Consider the following 10,785-nt stretch of genomic DNA (forward strand, 5'->3'; position numbering starts at 1 on the left):
ACAGATTAAGTATAACTTTGAATAGATAACGTGAGTTACTATATTACAACATGAAGGAAACTTTACTTTGTGTGTCTATTTTATATTTATTAGCATATAATTTGGACTGCCTGTGAGGGTCGCAGCTTTTACTAACTTGATAAGCCGGCACAAGCAAATAGCTATACAATTGTATGTTGGATCATACACATGTATATATTAAAAGCTGTCAGAGTTACAAAATAACATTTTATTTTAAAATTGATTGAACTTTTGTTTTTGATAAAACGTTTTGTCGACGATTGAAACGATCATGACATAAAAAATCGAATGGTTGATGACGTCTACACTGCTTTATTGCTTGCTGCAAAGCATCTGTGGTCGAGTGAAGGAGAGAGATAAAGCGGTAGGGGAGAGAGAGAGAGACCGCGGGAGATAAAAAGAGAGGATCAGAGAACTTTTCATACAAATCCGATAGATTTGATACCCTGTACATTAAAAGCATGAAGCGGCATAATAGTATTGTACAAGTGGATTCAATGGGGAGAAATAATTCGGTATAAAGTTATCTAAATATTTGGCTATACACTATATTTATTCCACCAAAAAAGTAAATCTGTAAACATTGTTTTACATTAAAAAACTTGCTAACAACAAAATTGTTAACTGTAAAACAAAAATGTTTGTGAACAGATAATATATATTTGTGTAATTGGCGGCAATCTATAGTTTCTGTAGGGTATTTTATGGCTACATACTCTTGATTTGAGGGATCTTACTTATAGTTCGCGAGACGTTTAACGTGGCAAGCTAATTTTAGTTGTTCGTAACGTCTCGTTGATGTTGGATTGCCAAGGAGCGCTTTCGATATAGCCAATACTTTGCTGCCGCCAGCGTTTGCGTCTGCGCCATTTGTCAAAACAGAAAAGTCAGGCAAGTATGTTTAAAAGTGATCTTTTGTGCGGTCCGTGTAATCGTGACGTTGTTATATTTAAGCCGGTTTTCTAGCTCTCATTTTATTGAGGGGAACAAGTTTTTAAAGATTTTTGGAAAGTGACTACTTAATATTTACCACATGAAGTATTCTATTGGATTAAAGGCTTTTACATATGAAAAACAAATTTATTGGGACTCATGCCGCTCTGGAGTGTCCGTTAATTGTGATCGGAAGAGAATCGTTTACGCAAGTCTATTATTTATTAGTGTTTATTCAGTTGATTGGCTCTTTAATTGTTGTTTTTTTCCATGGCTATTTATAAACAACTAAAATCCATTACATTAAAAGTATCTTGTGTATCAGGTGTAGAATTATTAGTACTTCTACCGATTTTATCGGACATGTATCTTGTATCCCCCTACCTATTCAATATAGGTTTAAAAGGTATAATGAACTTATTCAAATGTATGCTTCGCTAGCATTACAGTCATCAAGTGGCATCACCGGTATTTGTATTTGTATATATTTATCCAGGTGCCTCGTATGTATAAATTTGGAATACTTTCTGTCGAGTAACTGGGAACAGGATATGTCCCAGTCAGACACTCTCGACAAGAGAACCTTTATTTGATTAATTTGTTATCATTAAATACTTAATCGGCTCGACTCACCTTGAACGATTTTCAAGCGAGAGCGATAATAATATTACGAACTAATAAAAAAACTTGTCTAGAGGTTTCAACCAGCAGTTACCCTATACCCAGGTCTGATCTGTCTTAGTACACATTCGTACTTCCTCATACTCATTATATAAATAAATAGAATATAAAGAAAAATATCAGACCAGCGAAGCTGTTCCTCAGTTTTATCAGCGGGTATGTTGCATCTCTATGACTCAGAGGCATGACTGCAATTGTATAAAAGCAGAGGCTAAAACATATATTTGACATGAAAAGTACAATATGGTATATACCTACACTATAGCAGCTATCTGAAATAAATACTGATAAGATTTTGATGCTCTCTTATAACAAATATTGGGAGCTAACTGCTTATCTATTTAAAGTTAGTTTAATACCTTCATTTATTACAGTAAAAACATCTTGATGATCTTTAGTATCTCAGTATCTCTAGCATAGTCAGCATGAACTCTAAAAATGAACAGGTCATACAAGTGAAGAAATAATGGGAAGATCTTAAAATATTTTTTCAGAGGATCTGTAAAATGGACCATGAAATAGAGGAGGAGCAACAGCAGCTGTACAAGGGTCATCACAAGAAAAGGGATTACAAAAATCCACATATTATTAGTGATTTGGATCGGTTACCGAAAAGAAAGCCCTTGGGTGAGCAATCACGTGCGGTACGTCGACAGGCATTGATGGTTATACTGGCCAATATGGGCGTACTGTCAACTGGTTTGGCCCTAGCTATTCCCACAATTGTACTGCGCCAGCTGACAAGCGAAATGGAGACGGTGTATTTGAATGCCACACAGGCATCCTGGTTTGCTTCTATCAACACATTGTCGTGTCCATTGGGCGGGCTATTGTCGGGTCTGCTGCTAGATAGGATTGGACGCAAACATACTCTTTATGTACTGAATATTCTGGGTATCACATCCTGGACACTGCTTGCCACACCAAGTGCAACAAGTTCAGTATATTTTTACTGGCAGTTGCTTGTGTCACGATTTATTATTGGTAAGTGTCAACTTCTTTATACGCATTTTTGAATGTTGAGTGTTTATATTGTTCAACATTTTACCAATGACATTTTTAGGAGCACTTCATTTGAAAAACAAACAAAATCAGAGTTGTGAGATTTACTTTTTTGGCCTTGCAGGCATTACCATGGGGCTAGCCAGTGCACCATCTGGAGTTTATGCGGCGGAGATAAGTTTACCCAAATTACGTGGAAGTCTTATACTTGGCACCTCTATATCAGTGGCTTTGGGCATTACGGTTCTTTATAGCATTGGCTATTTTATACGGGATGATTTTCGACTAATTGCGCTCATTTGCTGTGGTTATCAGATAGCCGCGCTACTGTGTGTGATACCACTGCCAGAGTCGCATAGCTGGTTGTTGGCTAGGAGACGTGTGGAAGAGGCTAAGAAGTCGTTGAACTATTTTCGTGGGCTGGATAAGTCGCGTAAGTCAATATATTAAAATAAAAGAAAATCATTTGCGTACGTCTTACTTAAAATATAGCACACATCACACATCCCGAAATATTGGAGGAGTTTAACATTTTACAAAAGTCGCTGCAACTCCGCGATGGTGAGAGGAAACCCTCATTCTCAAGCTGCCTTAAATTGCCTGAGGTCTACAAGCCGCTGCTTATTTTGATGGCTCTGTTTGCGTTCCAACAGCTGTCGGGAATATTTGTGGTTATAGTGTACGCTGTGCAAATCTCCACCGAAGCAGGCGTCTCCATCGATCCGTTCATGTGCGCCGTGCTCATTGGAACAGCAAGAGTTCTGACAACCTGTCCCATGGGCTATGTCCTCGAAAAGTGGGGCCGGCGACGTGCTGGAATCATATCAACGTTCGGCATGACCGTCTCCATGCTTCTTTTGGCTTGTTATGGTTGGTTCGAGATCCTTCAAAGCGTACCATACCTACCTGTCATTGCAATAGTGGGTTTCATTGTACTTAGCACGCTTGGACTGTACACCTTGCCTTTCTTTATGATTTCTGAACTATTTCCTCAAAAAGTGCGCGGTCCGGCTTCAGGTCTTACTGTAGCTGTGGGTATGTTCTTTGCTTTTCTGTGCATTAAAATATATCCGGATTTGAAAGCGACCATTGGCATGAGCAACGCCTTTGTGTTCTTTGGTATAATGTCATTCTTGGGTTTGATATTCATCTACTGTGCGCTGCCTGAAACGCGAAGACGCACACTTCTGGAGATCGAGGAGCAGTTCCGGACTGGCGGCCGACAGAAGAGAGCTATCGATGTCGAAATGCAAGAGGTCTTTGCGCGTTGACGAGAAGCGGTCAAGCAATTATCAAACTCATATTGAAAACGAGGGCTTAATGCTGTGATACATACAAAGTAAAATATGCACATATTCATAAAGGAATTCAATTATAATTGATTTGCCGCATCGTTTGTCGTATAAGCTACATCAATAATTAACGTTGCTGTTCCAGTTTGTTTTATACCAATTTCGAATTATGTCTCAACTTAAACTTCGATATAATTATTAAAGAAATTACATACCAGTCGGATAAGTAGCATAGTTTTTCATACGGACGATATTCAAAACAATAAAATATAAATATAAATAAATATATACGATTTGGTTGATTCAGCTTAGTTGTTGAGCACCAACCAATCAATTAATCATTCAGCTAAGCAGTGTTTTAATCAGTCAGTCAGTAAGGACCAACACTTTTATTTATATATGTATATTTATACCATTATCATTTACATTTAAAAGCACGAACCACTTGCTCAGACAGGTGAGAAATGTTTTCGCAATATCTCTTATATGTAAGTATCAACAATTAACTTGCATGCAACATTTTCGTAATAATAAAGCAAAACCTAATGTTGATCGCGATGACAGTAATATGAACCTGCTGCAGCATGTCCGGACCCGTGTGTGAGTCTCTTATTATTTCCATTTTGCGCCATGGGCAGTTACCAGGCTGGTTGGCTGTCCGCCGTGCTGAGGACTGTTAAAATTTGCTCTGGTCATTATATGTACCGAGCAAAGTACCACAATGTAGGCAGCGTGTGCCCGAAAATCGGCTGTTATTTTGGCTTCGAACAAACGCTTGGGGCGTTGAGGCCAACGTTTATGTAATTATATTAAGTTTTCAATTTTATGGCTTAATAACGTGGTGGTCAGCGGGTCCAGCAGTAGCAAAAGTTTCATAATGCTTGGGCGACAAGCGTTTAAGCTGTAAAGCTTGGGCCAAAACAAATTGATCGTGATTAAGGCAACAACATGGCGCTAAGCATGGACCAAACAACAAGTTGAATGAACTTGATATACTGAAAGGATAAGTGAAACTGATGAGTTGCAAATGTGCGAACATTAAAGTTTCCGCTTCTGCTTCTGGATGCCACATATAACTACCAATGGACTTACACTACCACTTTGCAATCATAATCTGTCAGCTTGGCAAAGCTGACACCTGTCGCGAATTTTTTACTTCGGCGCATCAATTACACCAGATCATTGAAATGTCAGCGCTTATGTCAACAATAGGACTTGATTTAATGAGACGTAACGTTGCAAACAATAACAATGAAATCAGAATTCACAACCGCATGCATTTAGGGATGTCACCGCAGCATATGCGCATTCTAATAATGTCAATCTGTACCTATACTGACACCTTCTGAATTTAGCCAAGCGTAAACCATGGAACAAGGACAGACCAAAAATGGCAAGCAATTCTAGGGGTTGTGAAGCTAGTTGACTGCGGTCCGCTCGATCTTTTGTTTTCCTCCTATTCTGCCGTCATCATCATCGCAGCATGTCGCGTGCGTGTTTTGGCTTTTGTTTTGATGTGATTTTGATTATGTTTATAAGGCAATAAATTTAGGAAATTTCAAAACGTTGTAAATAGTTTTGTATATTCACAAAAGCCGTTAGTTATTTAATCAAGTAATTTATTGCTTGCAGCTTAAGATTGACATGGAGAGCATACACATTTTCAAGGATCTAAATACATTTCGGATCGATATTCCTAAATCCTCTTAAGTTAAGCGTTGATCTCGTTTTTTTTATAGTTGTAATCTAAAGTCAAATTAATTGCATTCACCTCACCAACGAGCACTGATGGCTTGTCAACATCAGTTCTGTAGAACAACCAGATCTTCTGATCCGAAGGAGTAAGTGCAGAAGCAGGGCATCCAGCCGTAGGGGAAGTGTAGCTGCAAATTACGAGAGCGAAGCAGCTGCGCACGATGAACGCGTGTGTCCAGATTGTAAACAAGTGATCCACCTTTTTATTGATCTCGACAAAAACCAGAAGTGATTTTCGGCTGTAACAATATACAGCTGCCAGCAAACCTCTGATTAGCTTGATGTGATTATTTTGGATTCCCGACGAGGCCGTTTTCTTCGCATTTTTAACGTGTCTGCAAAGGTGTGCAGACTGGCACATTAGTTCACTAGAAACGGAGGAGTGAATTCCTCAAGCACTGAGTCGATAGCGTTAAGTGAAGGCCGGGTTTATGTGCATATACATATTGACATAGGATTGAAGCCGGCAAAGATTTTAAGATATTGCGGAGAATTGGCGCTTCTCCTTTGCTGATCCCCAAAAATAACAAATGCTTTCCAGACAAAATACTAATTATGTCGTTGCACAAAGTCATAAAATAACACCTAGAAAGGCAATCTCCCAAATTTCAGCATAAGGAGTACGGAATGCTAAAACTTGAATAAATAGTCAGACATAAATGGGTATGTTTTCCTTAAGCCTCAATGGTCAGTTCAGATATGTTAAAGTCGTCGTTCAACTTCAATTTTTCAATTAGTCGAGCTACTGCATTCGACTCTGTTTCTTTCTGCCGCCAAAGACAGGCTAATAAACTGATGCCAAGCCGAAGGAAGATTGGTTCATTCGGTTTCGCATTTTGAAGAGGCGCGGCTCGTTAAAATATTGCGTTTAGCAAAAGATACAAGCGCAAACGCTGTTTGACTTTTACGATGCTGTACCAAAAGGGCAAACTTTTACGATTATTTTAACACTTTGATGGGGGACGAAGTTTTCTGGCTGTCTTGTCATAGGTAAGCGTAAAATTAGATTCGTTTCTATGATGCACTAAACGACTTAAAGAGGCGTTCGAGCCTTTAAAATTCAATTACGGCAGCGCAAGATCGAAAACCATCAGCAGCAGCTACTAGTAGCAGGAAGTAGTGGCGTTTGGTACCTCCTTGAAGAATTTTATATGGTGCGTTGTATGAAGCTTTGCATCGTTTTTTTTTTATTACGTTTTTTGTTAGTTTTCATGTTTGAAAATATAAACAAGTAAGAGGTTCTAGCCGGGAGCTCCCGACTAGGGAATACCCTGAACCCTCTTATTCCAACACCAAATGCAGTTCGCTCAACACGCTCGTTTGAATTAATAAAGATAAATTTAAAAAAAAAACAAAACAAGAGGTTCTAGTCGGGATACCCTAAACCCTATTATCCCAAAACCAAATGCAGCACGCGCTACGCGCTCGTTTGTAGTAATAAAGATAAATTAAAAAAAAATTCCTTTGACATCAGCCAACAAAAAAAAAAAAAAAAAATTTCCTCGGTAGGACTCGAGAACTCGCGACATACCGCGCCACTCGCCACTGACTCTACTCAACAGCCACACCTATAATTGAGTTTTGTTGAGAAAAAAAGTAATTTAAATAGCAGCAGTGAAAACAATACAACCGAAGTCGAAGCAGACGCGCATGAATGTGTGTGTGTACATGTATACAGAAACTCTTCGAATGTGCATCGCAAACACGTGCGACGTCGAAATACCAAAAAACAAAACAAAAACCGATCTTCATAAAATGTTCTACAATAAGATAATATTGTACCATAGAATATTTGTATATTTTCAAAAAGTTAATTTCATTAAAATTGTAGCTTAAATTGGTGGGCAATACAAGTTGAGTTATTAACTTTATTTATAGCTAGGATGTGGTAGCGGGGAGGTGGCGATAGGCATAAAATGAAAGATACTTGATATGTATATATACTATTCTGGAGTAAACATAAACCTTTTGGTGACTCTAGCTCTTAGTATTTACCATATTTTCTCAAAAAACATGATTTCGATATCGATTTTTATCGATTGCTTGGAAACGGAGCACGTTATCGATTATCGTCTGTTGATGCTGATCAAGAATATATATTCTTTATGAGGTCGGAGATGCATCTTTCTGCCTGTTATATACGTTTACATTTGCACAAGAACACTATACCCTTTTTACCCATTTTCAATGGGTTCAGGGTATAAAAAACTGTGAGAACAGCAACCGTAAGCATCCTTGATTTTTGTACATTAAGCGGAATTTTTTTCAGTTTTTTTTTTATTATTGCATTGTTATTATTGTGTATGATATTTATATTTTTGTTGTTTAATATTTTATTATAGCGTTTTATAGCGTTACCCAAAAATTTGGTTTTGTCATTCAGCAAGTTGCTCTATCCAAGTTTTCAATTAAGACATAATTATGTCAGACATTTAATTTATCGCAAGTGCCCCTTTACACACGCAAAGTTTGTCTAAACAAGCAGACGCTCACCCTTGGCTGGGGCGGCCATTTTATGTGCTTATTGGTGCGTTCTGTTTCGTCCTTTCATGTGAGAGAATGTTACAATTTTGCCGACGTGCTGTCAAAGTCCTTTGTAATTGTTCATTTTCTTATCTCGATTTGCTGACCCATCCTTCCTACCCGAGCAGGTGTCGCCTGCAAAACTCTGTGGAAATTACGTTTTTATTAATTGGCTATTTGGAGTAGATAGAAATATAGACAATGCGATGGATATGGGCAGCCTATTTTTGAGTTTTTATTGCAGTTGGAAATCGCGTGTAGGCGGACATCACAAAAATATAATTTTTGGTAAGTGCGCAACTCCTAACACATACATAGGTTGTAGGTCCTGCAACTTTATCTTATCGTTTGTCGGCGATAGTTTTCTGGATTACCTAATTGTTCAAATGATTGTCTGTTTGTACTTCCTTTCGCTAAAGTATTGTTGCTGCAAGGGCGCGTGTCTTAGTCTCTGGCGCAAGGTGCAGAGAAGAGCCTGCTGCAACTTGTTTGCCAGCCTGCGCTGCATCCATCAAAAGAACGTCGCGTGTAAACTACAACTACGAGGGAACGGCAACCTCATGTTCATGATTTCAGGCACATGCGTAACCTGCGCCAATTTGGCCCGCACATAATCGTCGTCGTCTGTCCCGGCTTTGTTTCGAACGAAACGCTGTGTGTGCATCTGCTGATTGCAACGTCCAGCACAAACCCGAAACCGAACCCTCAATTAGACCGCCCCTGCAATTTAAAATTGTGTAGTGTCTGCCTGCTCTTTATGTGACGGTCGCAAAAAATTTAAAGCTGACTAGTCAACTAATTTGGTCGACCGCTTTAAGGCACCCACGCAACAAATGCAAACTTTTTGCTGCTCACACAGTGACCAATTTGCAAATTCTTGCATAGCCCTGTAGCGCAGCTAACCACTAACTGTAGCGACAGTAGCGCACACAGTTTCTTTTTAATGACCATGAAATCTGCCTTGGAGTCATTTCGGTAGACTACCTTCCTTTATATTCGCTCGCAAATTTCCAAAAATAATTTTAATGGGTGGAGCCCTGAAGGCACTGAGTCTGAATATGAAAGATAATATAATAAAAATAACATTAAAATAATAGCGGTCAGAATAACTTTGTATTTATCAAATACAAATAAAAAGTATGAAGGCAACATCTTCATAGTTAGAGCATTCTTGAATAAAGTTCTTAAATGAAAATAGAAATGTGAAATGTTATTAAACGTTGGGTTGCAGTAATTTGCTTTCATTCTAAGGTTTTAATGATGCGCAATGAGCGATAAGCACGCAGTCAAGAGTATATCAGTAGTAGCTAAAATGCAAAGAAACATATCTGTATATAAAGGAAGTTGTCCTGACTGACTGAAAGACTAACCGACTGATTGGTGATCAACGTCCAAGCCGCATGAACTAGGAAGCCGAGATTTCGACTGTATTTACCTTATGAGATGGTTGGGCATGCTAAGACGGCTTTTGGAAAATTCTCAAATCGCAAGAAACGTTTGAGTGAAACTTTTTGTTTACCATCCGATTGCCTTTAAGTAATTAAGTTTTAAAGATCTTTGTAACATTCTTTGATATGAATTTCTTGTATGTATTGTGGACTAAAATAGGCGGAGGAACACGTTGATATCAACATTTAGCTATTTTTTCCATGGACTTCATTTTTAAAAGTCTATATAAAATATAAACTCAGACGTGCAGTTCGAGATAGTATGGTGTGAAAAAAGCGAATAAAACGGTTGTGTGATACTTTTGTGTTTGTCATTTTATCGCTCTCAAATTCGTTTTCAAAGATATTTGTGAAAATTAATTAAAGGTATGTTTCACGCTTTTCGCAAAAACTATACCTCTTGAATGAAATATGTATATTTTTAAATATACTTTATTGGTTGAAGCAATTCAAGCAAACCTTATAGTTTTATCTCCCCCTGCTTTATGAAGGGGCAGTGTAGCTCTGAGTCTGATCATTTTAGAGACGGATTTAATTGGATTTTTTAACTGATCGGAAATATATTTACTTTACGTATTCGGAATCATCCTTTAGGCAAGAGAGTGGCTTTAATTTCTATTACAATATAAGCGAATGTAATGTCAAAGATATGTATCGCGATAAGCATTGCGTACAAAACCAATTCAATTGGAAGAAGTTAAGCCGCTTTGACGCCCTTTTTGCAAGGCGCCCTGCGCTTAGTTGACTTCTGGTTGCTCATTTTTTGTGCTTTGAATGGATTATACACTAAATTTCCCACATAGATTTGAGTCCCGACGTTAATTTGGGGCGTGTTTTGGGCTGGGTTTGGGTAATTGCAACCACTTGAAAAGCTCATGGTCACATAATCGCGTTGTTTGTGTGCTGAACAGACAGCAGAACAAGCTAAGTGGGTGCTGGGTGGGCTGGTGACTACGGACTCGATGGGCGTCGCTTCCATACGCCTGGCTGACTCAGTTGATCTTATTACTCCGCGCTTGGTTGAATGAGAAAATACGGGGCAGCTGTGAGCTGGTACTGCTGGATATGTATGTAAGTACCAGTACCAGTTGCAAGCGGCATTGTGTGGGACACCCAACTTGGGCTTGTGC

At 38.6% G+C, this 10,785-nt stretch overlaps 2 protein-coding genes across 3 annotated transcripts in view; one reads left to right on the forward strand and one right to left on the reverse strand.

Annotated features, from left to right (window-relative positions):
* The window catches only part of tun (N-terminal glutamine amidase tungus), a 98,063-nt gene that overhangs the window by 5,883 nt on the left and 81,395 nt on the right, over window positions 1-10,785 (reverse strand). The gene's annotated exons all lie outside the window — the stretch shown is intronic.
* Window positions 791-4,274, forward strand: LOC6635917 (facilitated trehalose transporter Tret1-2 homolog). Of its 2 annotated transcripts, none has more exons than XM_002059250.4 (4): window positions 791-912; window positions 2,130-2,619; window positions 2,762-3,070; window positions 3,130-4,274. In XM_002059250.4, the coding sequence occupies exons 2-4, from the start codon at window positions 2,142-2,144 to the stop codon at window positions 3,906-3,908; spliced, it is 1,566 nt and encodes a 521-aa protein (XP_002059286.1). In that variant the 5' UTR covers window positions 791-912; window positions 2,130-2,141; the 3' UTR covers window positions 3,909-4,274. The 2 variants fall into 2 exon arrangements, with proteins under 2 accessions (XP_002059286.1, XP_015024269.1); XM_015168783.3 differs by having other exon boundaries at window positions 796-916.

This window comes from Drosophila virilis, chromosome 5 (assembly GCF_030788295.1).
Source record: "Drosophila virilis strain 15010-1051.87 chromosome 5, Dvir_AGI_RSII-ME, whole genome shotgun sequence".
Lineage (NCBI taxonomy): Eukaryota > Metazoa > Arthropoda > Insecta > Diptera > Drosophilidae > Drosophila > Drosophila virilis.

Bases quoted from the DNA above. Each gene is read 5' to 3' on its own strand.
- LOC6635917 (XM_002059250.4), top strand. From the start codon at position 2,142: ATGGACCATGAAATAGAGGAGGAGCAACAGCAGCTGTACAAGGGTCAT. The intron at 2,620-2,761 runs GTAAGTGTCAAC...TTGGCCTTGCAG, and splicing joins TGTGTCACGATTTATTATTG to GCATTACCATGGGGCTAGCC. The intron at 3,071-3,129 runs GTAAGTCAATAT...CTTAAAATATAG, and splicing joins TCGTGGGCTGGATAAGTCGC to CACACATCACACATCCCGAA.